Source organism: Habropoda laboriosa, unplaced genomic scaffold, assembly GCF_001263275.1.
Source record: "Habropoda laboriosa isolate 0110345459 unplaced genomic scaffold, ASM126327v1 scaffold143, whole genome shotgun sequence".
Classification (NCBI taxonomy): Eukaryota; Metazoa; Arthropoda; class Insecta; order Hymenoptera; family Apidae; genus Habropoda; species Habropoda laboriosa.
This window is the reverse complement of record NW_017100404.1, coordinates 1,747,851-1,765,691: the sequence shown is the minus strand read 5'-3', so window position 1 is coordinate 1,765,691 and position 17,841 is coordinate 1,747,851. Positions and strand designations below refer to the sequence as shown.

The window sequence follows — 17,841 nt, the reverse complement described above, 5'->3', positions numbered from 1 at the left end:
GCGCCAAAAACAGCGGAGCGCGAGAAAATATTCAAACCGCCTATAGGCGTCAAGGTCGCAGCGCGAGAAAATATTCAAACCGCCTATAGGCGCTAAGGGCGCGGCGCGGGCAAATTTTCAAACCGCCTACAGGCGTTGACAGCAGTGAAAGGGTTAAGTCAATTACAATAGGAAATAGGAAATGTTGAAAGTAACATTTTCACTTGTTATTACACTTTTGAAACAGTGGAGATATTTGAAGTGGACAGAGTTAGTGGAACACCGTGTATAATAAAACCATGTCACTTGTGTTCCGAATAGCAATTCTCTTCAGAAGTGAAGTAAATGGACAAGTTGAGACGTAATCGTCGAAATGTCAATAGATTCGCGAATTTCATCGAACATTCGAAATGACAGATCTGAGAGAGTTGCAAAACTACGCGAGTGTTCAATAGTTATTTTCGTACGCCTGCTGGTTGGGATATTGACGTTGTCTCTTTTGGAACGAACAGCTATTCGTTTATACGTCAGATGTCTCAACGATCAGATAACTGGACAAAAATAAATGTCACCTACAAATCTATACAATAAATTCTCTACAAGTGTCAGTCAGTTGGATTCTACAAGTGTCAGTATAGATGGTCCTACGCCTAGTTCTCGTCATTGCTGCGCCTGTTATCTCGCTCGCTGTCAGTCAAGCGTGTAACGCTACACCACTCGGTTTCTTTTACGAGATTTCACGGCTCGACAATTCATAATAGAAAAATATAATTTCTTTAATTTTACTTTTTTTCATCTAAAATTTTTTTTAATATGTTGATGAGATTTTTCTGATGAAAATGATATCAAACACGATATAATTTGAACATTTACTTATTAACACGTTCACTGTCCGGCTCGAAAACGTAGTCCCTGACTCTACAAGTGTCAGGTTTAGGTTCCTTGCGGACTGACACTTGTGGAGAATTTACTGTACTTCTGTAAGAACTTCTTGAAAGCTGTTTATACTGCAGATAATGAGTTATTTATGTTTTCAATAGAAAAGAATGTCAATGTCTTCCGTAAACTCTCTAAAATCACAAATGTAAATACACGTACATACATGATATTAAATTTTTCATCGCGTTAATTTGGAAATATTTTAGGTACACCATTTTTGATCCACATAATGCAACAAACAACAATAAATTGACTTAACGTGACATTTTAAGTAACCATTTCGATTAAAAGAAAAAAACAATTTGTTACACGTGAAGTATTGGTAAAAAATAATATGTAAAAACAAGATATATAATAATAGTAATAATTGCAATGCTGTTGTATTAATATGCAATACTGAATTTTACGAACTTAAGTAAATCTAGAAAATGTTAAAACCATACAAATTTTTTTCTGATATATTTTTCCTTTTATGACATTATTTTATCTCTGAACAAAATGAAAGAAGCCTCTTTATTGCGAATACTTAAAAAGGTTTCTTGCAAGAGAGCCTTTAAAGACTTCGTAGGAATAAAAAATATTTAATTACAAATTTGTAATTTTCAGATTTTCAAATACAATTTACAATCTAACTTTGTATTATAGCTTCATCTGTGAAATTAATAAAAAATAATTGTTCATTCTCAACGCAAAACTGCAACGCGTGATAAAATTTCTAATATAAAAAGAATACCTAAAGCCACAATGTACGAAGAAGTATAATTTTCTATCACGGAGAGATTTTTATATTTACGCGACCTATTCCTCGATAACTATAAATGTCAGCCTGACCGAACCCTTTCTTCTTGCAAACATAACGTTGACTTATCCGTTCCCTTTTACGATGCATCGTACTCCATATGACACTTTAATACTGCTTCACGTAGCACTGTAATTTTTCTACCTTTATGTCTGCTTTTTATGAATTTTTTTATTTCCTCAAAACTGTCGTACTGATACGTGTATGCGTATACACGTATGTATATGATTATTATTCGCAATGTTATCAATTTCGTACCTGTAATAAAATTTAATACGAAAATGTAGATAAAGTGTAATATTCGATTTTTTATTGCGTTAATTTAGAAATATTTTAGGTGTACCATTTATGCAACAAATATTTCAAGTAACCATTTCCATGAAAATTATTATTGAAGAGAATTAATATTCCATTAGTTTATTTCACGCGAAGTGTGTGCGTGAAATATTTAAAAATTAATTAAAAAAGAGTACTTTGAGACTCTTATATGTACGTTATCTCTAATAAAAACATTTTTGATGGACAAATTTATTTGACGATACCTTAAAAAATTTCAAACACGAGAATTGCTATATAGTATACAAAAAAAAAACAACGTTTTTAACGATCTTATGGGGTTCCAAGCAGCTGCAGAGGTTTAGCCGTGTCAGTGAAAGCTGGTGATAAACGATCCTTGTAATTTACATACCTAAATAGGAGATTCTTCGTGAAAGACACAGCTTCTGTGGACAATAGCTTACCGCGTGGTCATTAATTCGAGCAAATGGCTCGAAATTAATTCGTACAATCAACCAGTAGCGGATTAATCGCAACAATTTCTCTCTGGTATCGAATTTTCGATTTTGTAAACCCAAGTATTTCGTTGGAAACAGAGAGAGAGAGAGAAAGAAACAGTGACGGAGGAAAAAAGGATATAACGAATTTTCCATCAATCTGTAAACCGAACAGTGTTTCGTTCGAAATAGAGAAAATGTGAAGAAAAGATACAAACGAAAAACGGAAGAAACGTATTCTGTCGTTGACGTTTCATTAAAAAGTTTCTATACTACAGCTGCGTGTCAAAGAGTTTGCTATGCGTTGTTAATATAGTTCAGAGTTGGGTGAAAACGCCTGTGTTCTCCACTACGCACCGAAAAATTTCGTACAATTTTCATTTCTGCGTGCACGGCGCGGCGACGCGCGACAGCTAATTTAACTGCCATTTATTTCTGATTTTAACATTGAGCGGAATTACACGGCGCTATATTCGTATCCAATATCGGCATAATACCGGGGATAGTATTGTACGAATTCTGCGATGAATAATTCCCTGTATTTATTCTGCTCCTGTTGCCTGGAAAAATACACAATTTTGTAATTTTACGTGGCTGTAAATAGAAACACGGGAAAGTATCGTTTTGTTGCGCTGGATTCGTTTAAGCCAATGCAACGTGTACCTGTTACTACTTGTAAAAGTGAAATCTGGGAAATTTGAGTATTTAAGTATTTGAGAATTTAAATATTTGGAAATTTGGATATTTGAATGTTTGACAATTTGAGTATTTAAATATTTGAGAGTTTGGAAGTGTAAATATTTCAAAATTTGAGAATTTAAATATTTGGAAATTTGGATATTTGAATGTTTGACAATTTGAGTATTTAAATATTTGAGAGTTTGGAAGTGTAAATATTTCAAAATTTCAGAAGTTAAATATTTGGAAATTTGGATATTTCAATGTTTGACAATTTGAGTATTAAATATTTGAGAAATTGAAAATGTGGATATTTCAAAATTTGAGAATTTGAATGCTTGAAAATTTGAGTATTTGTATATTTGAAAATTTGAGAAATTAAATATTTGAAAATTTGGACATGTCAGTGTTTGAAAATTTGAAAAATTCGTATATTCTCAATATTAAACAGTATCCTACAAAATAAGAGCTTCACAAGCCCATATCACACGTAACGACACATTAATTCCCTTTCTGATTGCCAATTTATTACTACGATATCATGTCGTGGATGATGAGAACGAACAGATGAAACAATATCTGACGTTGGTCAAGTCGCGTCATTTCTAATTGCTTCAATTGCAAACATTGTTGGCCCTGTAGGAAGTTAATCCATTCCCTGCGACGAAAGCGGAGGAAATAGAGCTTGATGATAATACAGTCCTACGTCAAAGGTTCTGCGGCTATTACAAAGGAATCTTCACGGTCGTGTTCAGCCTCTAACGACACGAGGGTACCAAAGTATCGATCCCCTTCCATCCAGTATAACACTAACGTGATATCAATAACACCGCAGTGAGAAAGCTATTTTAGAACGACAAGACGAGAGACAGAGAGGGGAGAGGGCAAAGAGGCGAGTTGCTATTTACATCGTTCAATAACTAGAATTGAAACCTAACCAACGAACAAATGATCTGTTGGTGTATGTAAACAATTTTTTTTAAACGTGTGATATTTGACATTTTAAATTTTTGTGTTTACCGAACGAATAAAAATTCTTGTATATTAAACGAATAACGTAACATTGCGCAATATGTGTTTTCCTATTTTCCTGTATATACTGAGAATTACAGTAGATACAAAGTTGTTAGAATGTAAATTAAAAGCATATTTTTAGACAAGCAGATCAAAATTTTTGAGAATAAAAGTACTGCAGAATATTTGTTTTCTCTCAAAGTGAGCTTTTAACAATTTCATTGCACAGTTCCGTAGAGCATGAAATCCAATTAACTTTCGCTCTAACATTTTTTTATATCTACTATGATTTTCAAGATCTACAATATAGAAAAACACGCGTTAATCTTCAACCCCTTAACACTCATGTGCAATTTTTCAAATTATTTTCTTTCACTTTCCATACCACGTTATCCTTTCTATTATAGAGAAGGCGTAAGTTACATCGTTGTAAATGATGTGATAAAAAACTTACCTCTATACTTACAGAAAATAATCAAAAAGGAAAAGTTGACAAGGGCGTAAAAGATACTTTCACCCTGAAGAATAAAAACAAATAGCAAAAAAAACAAATCGGTGCCCGAGAAATTCGAAACATTTAGGAACAAGTGGAAATTTTCGTGTTGCAAATGTTCCCTTATCGCCAGTCCCTTTTCGCTCGCAGCGTAACAACATTAACTGAGAAACGATTGTAACAATCGCAGCTGGAATTGATCGATTAGCAAGCCGGCGATGCGTAACAAGCGCGTGGAAAAATCGGGCGGGAAAGGCTAGGAAATGAACGGGGGACCCGATGATCCGATTCCCAATTCAATTGGCCCGGTTTACGTTCGTGGATCGCTTCAATCAAACCGAAATACGGACGCGCGTATCCACCGGACAGGATCGATGCGAGCTTGTCACGAAATCGCATTAACGTCCGCGATTTCTCATCTCGAATGTATCGTTAATACTAACGACGGCCCGGCTGATTCAGCGACACGATCATTAGCAGGCCTGGCCTCGATTACACGCTATCTAACTCGCGTTGTTAACCTAACCATTTAGCATTCCAATGGCGGGAAAAGGGAGCTGACCTGATCTCTTGTATCGCGTGTTATAATTCCGCGCGTGATTATTTGGGGGAAAAGGGCGCAGTCGAGTTTCATTCAAGCATCGTTATTTTTTTTTTTATTTTTTTTTTTTGGATCGAGTTTTAACGTCGCGTCAACTGCACACACGTGGTTATTGATGACGATGACTCGGGGTGAATGTATTACGGGCAATTAGATTTCGTTTATTTGTAATTTGTGTAATTGTAAGGTAAATTTTTTGAAACTTCCCTAACGGAGGATCGTTCTGAATTCCAAATTGAAGAAACTTTGAATGAAAAGTCATTTTTCTATATTTTTTGTAACTGCCCTACGTATATGGAGGATCGTTCTGAATTCGAAATTAAAGAAACTCTGAATGAAAATCTTAGCGATCATCAGCTGAAAGTCAATGTTCTGTAATTGTTATAGTATCTGGGTTACCTCGCTGGGAAATTCGGAAGTTTTCACTGATTTCGTTTGTTAAATAAATTTTGACGAGAATGTAAATGCAGCTAACTGATGTTAGTTAGAATAATTAATTGCAATAACTGTTACCTTGATATTAATAACGATACTGTTAAATGCGATAATATTTGGTTATAAATGCAACTCCAACTACTACTCAGAGTTTCACTGTTAGTATAAATTTCGAATTTGAATTGTGGGCTTAGAACTGTTCTCGTTGATTGTTTCAAAGTAGAATTGATGAAAAATATGGAAATCGTGAGTTTTCGTAGGAATTATTATCAATAAAAAGTTCTTCGTTGTACTTACCTCTTCAGAGACACTCGCACATGTGTACGTTTAATTTTTCCGAAAATTCCAATAATTCTGATACAGAAAATCAAGGAAAGCAGTTTAATTGCTATCGATTGAACTACATAAAAAACCAGATCATTTTCTTCTAACTTCAAAAAAATCGTCCTTCAAGAAACTAGTATGAACTAGAACAGTCACACAACACCTCTTTGAAAATAATAATAATAATCGCAATATCTGAGAGTAGTTACACAATGTGATACGAGAAAATTGTTATACGTAATTCAAAGAATTTCAAAGTGTGAATAAGATGGAAGAAAAATTGTTTCACGTGTCCCAACCTGTATTTTATTTCATGTATGCAATTTTTCAAAATCCAAATATGTAGACCAAGAGTAAAGAAACATTATCAGCAGCGAAAACAACAACACTAACGATAGAAAGGCAGAAAAATGACGGAATATTCTTGGTGAAAAAAGCAACGTGGAAGTAGCTATAAGTTCGCCACGGTTTTTCACTTGGACGGCGAAAGCGTTAACGTGTGAATTTGCAAACTATTTCGTAACTTCCCAGCAATGCCCGGGAGCGAAGCTTGGTTTAATTACGCCGTTGAAATATCACGTCCGGGTTTTGCCTGCGTGGCCAAGCGCCACACTTCCATTCGAAGGCATTTACACAACGAACTTATTCGACTTGTTGTTACTAATTACGAAACGACGATGTCAGTTTTATAGAGTTTCCTTGTATCCTTCATCGCGAGATGTTTCGGAATTCTCCGAAATATTCGCGGCGCGGCGGGAAAAGTGGTTTAAAACGAGATAAGTGAACGATGGAAGTTACCACGGCCAAGTTTCTCTTTCTTCTTATAATCGCTCTCCTTTCAGCTTCGCAGACGAAGAAATTACTTAATCGTCTTCTAAGGTTAAACGAAACTAATTGCGTGGCAGTCGAAAGATAAATCGAAGAATACTTCAAGAGAGACAAATTTAACTATTGTACGTTAGTATTTTTTTAATTATTTGTATAATATTGTATATTTCTTTCAAATAATTTTACTTGCAAATTTCTCACCCTTAAATTTGCAAATCCTCAAAATCGTTAAAATCGATGCACGTTCCTCAAGACGCTAAAAATTTCGCAGATATTCACATAAATTACCCTCCATAATCGCGATTAATCAAAATTCGCCTCTTTCTGTTGATAAATGAAAATTTCCATTTCTTACTTTTCTCGAAAATATCTAATAAAGTATATTCGTTAGAAGTGACGATACTCGCTACTTTACGTTAAACAGTCCAATTATCATAATAATCATACACCGAAACCTCCATTTTTTTTTCTCGAGGCAAACGCGAAGTTTCATACTCCAGCAGAGCATGAATCAACCGTAGCTCCATTGGAACTAAGCACCGTGAGAAAAATTTCCGTTTAAATAACTATCGTACAGCTAAGCAAACGAGATAGCTTGCGACGAACGAAAAAACGCCTACGCATCGAGCTACAGAAGAGCTCGCTGTATTACCGGTCCCCGCTGGCCGAAGGCGTTGCAGCCAGTGGACAAATCGCTGCAAATAATTTGCGGATAGCATCTAAAGGCAAATTGCAGAGAAAAGTGCTAGTCCTTTATCGTAGGAGTTAGCAGGACTCTCGCGAGGGACATTACCGCGCTCATATTATGTACACCTGCACGCTCAGCAACGCAAACTGCAGCTTTTTTCCCCCTCTGATAGCGAGCCACGAGTGCTCTAGTCTCCCTGAATGCTTCGGTGTAAGCAGATGCTGCTGGGATAAAAAATAAACCTTTCACGGAGGTTTGCATATATGTATATACCTTGTTGCACAGAATTGTTCGTTTTCTGTGGATTTTTTCTCTTTTAATTCCAACTACTTATGTGGACGCGAGGTTTTTCTTCTCGGCGTAACGACCGTGTTGGCGAGACCTTAACTGCGGACCACGCTCGTTTCAGAGATAAGTTTGAATTTTGATTTTGAGAATTTTCGAAAGTTACAGTAGGAAAGAGAAAATTTCACTGTATCGCATTGAAACTGAAGAAACGCGAGTATTTTTTCTGCAAATACTCAAAACTGTGAAATTCGAAGCATATTTTTTTAGCGTCACGTACGTTTATAGACTAACGCTAATAATTTCGCAAATATTCATAATCACATAATCGCACGCTATTTCCAAAAATTGAAAAAAATCCTTATTTCTTATATAGCAAATAAATGAATATTATTAAGTAAAATAGTTACATTGGATTTATTTTTAATAAATAAAATTGCCAAGTAGTTTCAGAGACTACACATCTGTGGCATTGTTTTAAAGACAGAAGTCTGTAGTAGTTAAGGATTGAAAATGCTAATGAAAAAACACGAGAAAAATAATATCACAAATGAACCATCGATCGTCACGTATAAGCATACTCTTTATTATTGCGGTTAGTACATGCGATCTGTACGCATTCATAGTGACCTACCACAGAATCGTTGGCTGCGTCCGTGCTCGACGATCATTGTGTGGCCGAGCACGTTTAGAAATGTCCGCATAGGCAACGAGTTGCGCAGTAATGCTCTGGATCATGCGATAATGAAGTTCTTATACCGACAGGTAACATTTCTACCATTTTCGCACGTTTCACTGATGTATGTAGATTATAATCGCGCAAAAAGTAGGATTATTTTGAAAAAATAATTTAATCGTAGGTAACATTACCGGTACAATGAGATAATTCTCTTTGGAATATCAATACAGAGCTGTCTGAAGATACGAGGGTTATTTAATAAGGAAAGAGACTGAATAAATCATATCAAGAGTGTATCTTTGTTCTAGCAATCATCTTCCTAAATAGATTAGATATCAGAAGGTAGCACGAGTACTTTGTATTACTTTTTGTTTCAGGTCGTTTTTTATCTGATCTTATGTGTAACATTATGATCGAATAAAAAGTACTTTTCTGTTTCATATCGTTCTCGAAAAAAATACTTTTCTGCTTTACGTCGTTTTTTCTCGTAAAAAAAAAAAAAGAAATACTATTTTTCACTGTGTTCATAAATATTAAAACGCCCATTATACTCGTACACAAACTATTATATGATTTAATATTACGAATCAGTAAAAATATTCCAGACTGAATCATATCTTTTGAGTCTTAATAATTTTCCAATGCCTGCTTAGATTTATTTCACGGTCAGCAAGTATCCTAATTCCTACTACATTTAACGAAAAAGATTTTCAAAGCTGATACCAGAAATAAATTCAGAAAAAACTTAATTCCCCGTTGAAGCAGTTCAACGATCAACAAACAACCATTGAAACCATGAAAGGATTAAGAAAACAGCTTTCCTAGCAAAAATATACACTTTGCTTGTTCAAATGACGAGGTCCTATTCTCATCGCTGGAACCGCAAGGTATCCAGCTTCCCTTGCATTTCCTTGGATTAATTCAAGGATTGCATCGAACTACCTTCAAACACATGCACGAAGACACTCTAGTCAACTAAGGTAGCGTTTGCCTAAGTGTGTCCAGGCGTAGAAGATTCTGGAGGCACTTAGCAGATTCAGGACTTTTCAAGCGTAGTAGGTCGCTGGCCAGCGTTTACTGGGAGTTTTCTACGAAAGTGCTGACTCGTGTCGCATATGTTTAAATATATCGATTAAGAGGAGTAAAAATTCTTACATATATCACGAGTTTAATACAAAAATCTAAGTTATAAATTTTGCCTCCTCTCGTTGAACTAAATCAATCTTCTCTTATCAAATTATTTCTATTTCAAGAGTAGCATAAGATTCTCACGTTTATTCGCAATGAGAGTTTCCTCCAAAGCTTTCTTCACAATTAATAATCTTATTTTCCTGCATTTTTCAAATTTTAAAAAGCTTGTAGATATCACCTGGCAAATGTAACGTTTTGATTTATTTCGACGAATGTTCGCATCGATATTTCTATTACAGTTATCTTCAATGTTTCGCGAAAGGTGTAATATTCCACGAAACCGATGCTCGTTAAGAAATTGCCGTTACTTTTCCATACAGCAATGATCTTCCTGAAACTCGGCGTACTTATCTCACAGAAATATACCCATTTTCAGAAACTGGTTCCTTTATTCGACTCTAGACAGCAATCCTACAGAAACTGTCTTCGTGCAAAATGTCTTACAGCAGAACACTTGCCTACGTGAATTTTCTCGCTCACCCTTCAAAGTGTCACACTAAAAACTCTCACTACGAAAACGAACTGCGCAAGTGTTACAGAGACGTTCTCTTAGAATGGCTAACGGAGACACGTCCTAACCAAGCACATCCGCTTTTCACTTGCATACTTTAGTCTCTTCCTTTGTAACGATCGCGTGAAAATAAAAAACTCTCGTGCTCCGATCCTCGCGAAAGATGTATCGAAAGTTCTTAACTGTGGCTGGTGAAACTTTCGAAATATAGATTTCGGAGAATTTCTTATTACTTCAGGAATCATTTTACTCTGCGGATAGAACTGCGAGATATTTTCCTGTATTTTTCGTGTCGCTGATTCCTAACGTCTAGCGATAATTAAATTGAAAATTTGAACAATGGAATCGATAATTTCTTCACTTTTGTCAATAATTCTGAAAGATACTTATTGATAAGAATATTTGAAAAAAAGTTAGATTACCTAGTTTTTAAGTGACATATGTTACTATTGGTGTTGATATCTAATTTTATTTACAAATTTTTTTTACAAGTGAAAAATGGTACCTTTTCTGTTGAATTGCTGGATTTTGTTTGAGACTTTGTAACACAAAGGCACTATAACAACTATCGTCGGAGATTAATTAGCAAAAACATTGAAAATGGCACTAAATGGCACATTCTGAATGAAAATAAGTAAGAATAGAGATTAATTCTATCGAATCTAGAATTTATTACATATCGACCTACTCAAAATTTCGACAAATTTCTGTGAATCAAGAAAATGTCAAAAGCAGAGGGCTGTGATCGAACATTGCCGGTGGTTCTGTTTTACATCGACGATTTTCACGATATATTGCTCGTCAATCACGCTTAATTTAGTACTCATTGTACATGCAAATTGAATAATTGTCATCGATGAAAACAACCAACCTTTTTATCTTTGTATAAAGAGCTATCTACAGTAAATTCTCTACTCGATCATTCCTCTTTAATTGATCATTTATTTAATTTACTTTTTCACAAATTCCAACGATACTACGTTTTACCAATCAAAAATAAATTTCACAGATACACCATTTTACAAAAATGAAAAATAAAAATTCACAGATTTACCCACTATATATACATACAAAGTTACTGCCAAAAATTGCAAAAGAGTGTTCGTCGAAGATTAAAAGGATTCAGAATGCATCGTACACGGGGATTACTGTTCCATGAATTTTTCATCTGAAAGAATAAAAATCCACGCATCCGCCTATTGTAATAAACCCGTACACCCTTTACGCTCTTACACGTAATGTCGTATAGAGAGGAATCATGAGCGCTATGCATGCTCGCCGTACAATGGCGTATATTTTTCTTCTTTTTTCTTTTTCAGAGGAATCGTTGAGCAAGAAATATCTCTGTACAAATGCAACGGCGGACAAAATTCTGAAAACTTATGGACTGGTGAGTTCGAAATAGGAACATCGCCTTTCAGCGTGATCGAATATTTTCGAAAAGTAAGCTTGAAAGGTATGTGAAAAACGACGAACACTTTAAATTTAGACGAGTATCGACTCGAGAGTTAGAAGGTCGAACGTTGCTAATTTTTAAATGTGAATTATTACGCTCTTTTTACAAAATATTTTGTCGTTATTTCAACGATGAAAAGCATACACGAATTTCGCATTCACATATGTATTTCTTCCATTCTTTGTTTTTGTACAATTGAAATAGAGTACAATGGTGATATTAAAGCTTGTTCAATTTAACTGAGCTGAACGTTTAATTTTGTTGAAGCACGATATTACTGTTGGAAATTTAAAAAAAGAAGGTGAATTTAGTAAGAAATCTTTTGTGCCAATGTTGATAATTAAGGGGAATTTTAATGTTTGCTAATATTTTGCTAGAAATTAAATGGTACCAAATAAAGTCAACTTTAATTTGTGCTTTAAAATAGTATATTATTTAATTATTTCCACGACGTTCGTTAATATGCATGAATGAATTTATCTGTGAAAATAAATATAGATACAAATATTGCTTAAAATTCTTTGCTATACGTTTCTTCGTTATTGTATCCCATCAATTTATGTCAGAAAAGCGTAAAACTTTGTCGGGAAAGTTTTGCTGTATCTCGAACAGTGTTCAAGATAACATCAGGGGAACAAAGCTTTGGGGATGTAATTCCATCGTATTGGCTTTTATCCAAAATCATTGTACGAGATAAGCCGCGCAAACTCCAAGTACTACTTTTTCCTTGAAAATGAGCTTTGAAAAAGAAATTCTATCTAAATCACTGTATGCAAATTAATGTTTTTAATCAAATATATACGTGGGAATAAGGCCATTGACAAATTTATGTTCATTTATAAATTCTGTATTATAATAAAATAGGGTAAATGAAATTTAATTCAACGAAATGTACAGGATTTCAAATTTTAATTTATAAAATAAAACACGTGTGATTATTCTTGAAGCCATAAAGAGAAACATTATTCCAGGATTGCAAGAAACGAGAAATCCGTTTTATTCCGTTCTCTTAATAAATAATCTCATTTCTGATAATTAAAATCTAACTATTTTGTATATAAATTATTTAAAACTCAATTCCACCTTTCCCGAAGCAACCTATTCGATGCTTATCGAATGGCAAGATAACCCATTGTGTTTATATAGCACAATAGCTTCGGCATTTAAACAATCCAGTCGCTTCAACGAAAACAAAAAATTGTTTGCTTTTAAATATTAGTGGCTCGTGTTTATAAGGACTTCGTTCCTCGATTTAGCGAGCACTATTTACCGTTAAACTTTAAAACCTGCTTTTACCATTCTATGTAAACAATGTGAATGTGTATCTTTAAAAATATCAATATTTCGAGCTATATATTTCTTAGCCTTATTTATTTACCCTTCTGAAACCTTTTTTTCTTTACAATGCTGTATAAACAACGTGAAGAAGCCTTGTTTATAAATTTGAAAATATTAATTCTTGGACCTATGTTCGTTAAAACTTCTTCTTTCATTTATCCAGTACTATTTACCCTCAAATTTCTGAATTTTTATTTTACCACCGTAGAGAAACGTTTTATCTTTTCCATAACTTTAAAAATATTAATTTTTAGCTAGTACTGACTCCTCTTTTATTTACCACCCTACATAAACCATCTGAAAAAGTCAAACATTTCATCCTTTCGCAGGAGATAAACAGTAAACGTGTTAACCCTTTGAGAACGATAGACTCATATATGCGTTCACATAACATTAACCAATAACTCGCATACTTTCAAGCAGTAAAGATAGTTGGCTTTGTCATAAACTCATATACTTACATTTAAGACAAATAGAATTTTTCTTGTTTAATTTTATTAGCAATCAGAATGCATTTCTATGAGTTAATTTGCTGACTTGGGTACTGTTTCCAGCACCTCTTGTAGCTACTTGCCGATTGATAAGTCCTCCTTAGCCATCAATTAACAACTTAACACTTATTAACAAAGGTTATCGACCTCTAAAATCGATGGATCTAACAATCAGTCCCTCGTTTTTCTTTAGTTAGTTTTTGGTAAAATTCCTATTTTACATTCACTTGTTACTAAATGCAGAGTAACATCTCTGTTACGATCCGTATCACGCTATTTCCGCGCAATAGCCAAAACCGGCCCAGTAGTGGCAACGAATCCCAACTATGAGAGTTAAAAACAGTGTTAAAAAAGAAATTGAAATAGTGACCTAGTTACACGTTCGCACAACAATCAGTATCTCAATACAATGTATAATCCATCGTCGTCAAAGGGTTAAACAGACAAAGCTATCTCCACTTCCTTCTGTCCCCAAGAAGGAAAGGAAAGAAATTCGAAGCAAGTGAGGCAACATTTCGAAAACACGTCACTCACCTGACTGGGCCGCGTGAGCAGGTGCAGCTGGTGCAGGAGGCACCAAACCAGCGATACTGTAGAGCGTCTGCCCGCTGCCATACTTGAGGCCGCCGCAGTGGCAAGGTGTCGTGGGGGTGGGAAGGCCCTCGTTGCCCCTGATGGCGGGGCCGACCACCGAGATCTCGTCGAGCTCGTGACCGCTATCGTAATGGCACAATCTGGTCGCGCTGGTGCTTGCTCCGCCGCCTCCGCCGCCGCTGCCTTCCCCGCCTCCAGCATCCCCGCGACCACCTCCGCTGCCCCTGCCACCCCCGCTGCGGCCACGAAGCGACTGGACCAGCCGCTTGGCGCCTGAAGACATTCCACGGAGGTGATCCAGCCTTCCGGTCTCTTCTCCTTCCTGCCTTCGCCGAACCCACCCGTCTACAAGCTCGGGGATATCCACCTATGGTTTTTAATTAACGCGCATTAGATGAGAGACGACGGTGCCGATGTTGCGATAGAAAGTGTGATTGAAGAGGAGTATCTCTGGTCGATTGATCGTGTTAGACTTGGGGGGGGTGTGAAGAATGATTGAAGGGTGTTTTGTGAAATGGTAGGTCAAGAGGTGGGGTTAAGAGAGAGAGTTAGGTTGTTGGGGAATATTGTGTTGCGTTCTGTGTTTCATTTTTTTTTCTTTTTTATTCAACTGTGTGTATTTACGATCTGTTTGTTGGCGTATTTTTAAGGGTCGTCGAAGGCAATTAGCAGGAGGTTAGTTTGCTTTCGGACGATTTATGGTGGGGACTTGGGCTGAGTGTGGCCAGAGAGAATGTTTGGGGTAGGAGACAAGCTACGTATGTAGATGACCAACGATTCCTAGTGACTCGAAGTCATGTGGCTGTTGGGAAATTTAGAAGTAGGCAGGAGAAAGTTTAGGGATGGCAAGCAGACCGACGTTGCATTGCTTTAAAAAATAAGGACATTGTTCGTAAAGGAGAGTAAGAGTTCTGGTAAGAGGACTGTGAAGAACAGGACTCAGCACAGAGCAAATCGTCTAGTATTTCGGGTAATAAGTAAGTGTGTTTTGTGGAGATTTGACGTGAGAAGAGACATCATCCAGCGATGATACTCTTGAATTTGAATTTATGATGGATATTTTTTTGAATAAAGTTGGTATATATTTCTATAATCGTGTGAATCTTGTGACTATGTAAACTAATCGTGATATAAATAATTTTGTCTTTGTACTAAAGAAGATCGTGCACCTTAACACTTTCGTGATTGAATTATATTTTTTAAGAATTTGTTATTTATCTATCTATCATTAGGTCTGTAAAATAAGAAAAACAGCTGAAATATTGAAGTTTCTTGAATACTGAAGTACTTATGTTACTGCATTTATGTGAGTGATTAATATGTTTCATTTAACAGCTTCCTATTTGAACAAAGGTGTAATTTTATATTTGAAATGAAATCGATTACTATGGTACCTTTCATATTGCGCGTACGTTATGAGTTTGTAATTGTCGTTAAATTGCTTTACTCGCTACTAATTTCATAACGCGATCACTGATGTATACGCGCCAATTACACATTTCAACGTTGAAATTCATTTTAATATCAATCATCGTAATTTATATTTCTATATCCAAAATTTTACTGAGTTCGCGTGTAATTTCATTTTTATCAACGACACTCTGTATTTACGCTCTACTATATATCTCACGGCATAGCCATATTGGGTATTAACTAAAATTTATTCCTGAAATTAATCACAGGTTCAACAGGGAACGAAATTGCAAGAAAATGTTAGCTTATTTGTACGAAACGGTAATTAAAATATATTTCGTAGAGCATGTAGGTTTAATCAGTAGCATAAATAATTGAAAGAAATAAGAATAGAATATCAATTCATAATAATTTTCTAATTATTCATAATTTAAGTATGTCACTGAAAGGATTCAAAGTTAACATTAAAGTATGACGATCTGTACTAAAAAGTCGTATTACCTAACCTAACCACGTTAATATTTTAAAATATATCTTAGATTGATCGTAGAGTACAACAGTATCGTCTCAAGAACATTAGATCTTTTCAGCGTAAAGAACTAATGAACTCTTGAAGCACTAATGAATTCCACTCTAAACTTTGGGAGTCAGCAAATAAAAAAAGGTGTGAAATATTTTTTCGAAAAGTGCACTGTACGTAAGTTTCGTCAAAATCAGTGATCTTTACTTGGAGACTCAACATTGTTAAATCTGCAAAAAAAAGGCAGAAAAGGAAAACTCTTCTATACGCAAGTTTCATAAAAATCAGTGATTTTCACATGAAGACTCTACATTCTTAAATCTTCAAAAAGAGACACAATAGAGGCAAAAATATCTATTACTCACCTGACGGGGATATCCGTCGTCCCGGTGATAGTCCGCCAATTTGGAGTTACCAGCGACGATAGCCAGGCACACACAAACGCGACCGGTGTCACCGACCTGAGCACGCGATTCTTACGCTCATGTTTTTCGTTCGCACCGGTGTCGACTTCCTGAATCCCGCGCGCGACGATACTCCAAACGGACTTCACTAACTCTAAACAGAACCGCGCGATACGTGCACACACACACAGAAACCGGCGACAGTATTACACGATCACCACTCGCAGATTTGCATCGCGGTCAATAGATCTCGTAGCTAACTCCGATTACGAAACGCGAACACTCTTCCCGCGAAACGCGTCAGAAAGATACACGGCCGACATAGCTGCGTCAAAGAAACGCGTCAGAAAGATACACGGCCGACATAGCTGCGTCAAAGAAACGCGAGATTCAGAACGCGCGCGCGGCTATTCCTTCTTTTTCATTTCTTCTTCTACTCTTCTTTCCCCCTTTATTCCCTTCGTTTTATTTTCACCGTTGACTAATCCTATCGCGTTCACGGAAACACGCAGTGTGGCAGACTCTTTAAAAGACAGCCCCCGACGTGCAACAAGTGCCTCGGGCCACGGCACTCATCTCACGTGCACCCTGTGCTCCTCCTTCGAGTTGCTGCGACACATTCGATGCTCCCTTTCCGTCCGTCCTTCATCCACTAGACACCGGTCATGGTACTTAACCTCCGTCTAAACGGTGTATCGTCTAGCGCTACCTGAAAATAGTGAAAATAGGTTAGATAGAGCGTCGCTTTTCGAGTGATCGAATTGAACAGTGGTGAAATTGTGGGATTTGTTCGTTTGTCAGCGATGATTTTCGGAGAAAAGGTTTAGGTACAGTCGGTGGAAGAAATATAGCGAGATGGTACACCGAAGCATTAAGTGACACTCAGATTTTATTGGAAATGGGTGATTGAAATAAAAGTTTACTTTTGTATAATGAATTTATTTTCGTTGACACAGCTCGGAAAGAACGTCTTTTCTGTAAAGGAGACGTAAATAAAGAACGTCTTTTGTGCGGTATGCACCCCTGAAAGAGATTTGCAATTCAGACTTCCAGAACCATTCACAGTTTTCAGCAGTGAAGCATTTGCGATTCTACAAGCATTAAAATATATCGAAAAAAAGGCACATAATAAATTGATCATTTTTTCAGACTTCAAAAGTGTTGTGACAGCCTTACGAAATTTAGAAACCAGAAACACAATAATACGGAACATTATCGAATTAAATGCAATACTCAATTGCGGCGAAAAAGAAATTTTGCACTCCTGGATCCCCTCACATGCCAACATCGAAGACAGTGAAAAAGCCGACTCAGCAGCAAAGCTAGTTAGTACCAGTACGTCCGAATCAAACGATGTCCCTATATTATATCAAGACCTTCAAAATTACCTCATCAAAGCGACAATAGA

The 17,841-nt window shown here is 36.1% G+C and overlaps 1 protein-coding gene across 1 annotated transcript in view; it reads right to left on the bottom strand.

Moving 5' to 3' along the window:
- Positions 1–14,379, bottom strand: part of LOC108575325 (cyclic nucleotide-gated cation channel alpha-3-like) — a 134,711-nt gene extending 120,332 nt beyond the window's left edge. Inside the window, exon 1 of the mRNA XM_017938091.1 lies at positions 14,037–14,379. Coding sequence (XP_017793580.1) covers positions 14,037–14,379 — 343 coding nt within the window. The remainder of the gene's footprint in view (positions 1–14,036) is intronic.
- Positions 14,380–17,841: the final 3,462 nt, after the last annotated feature.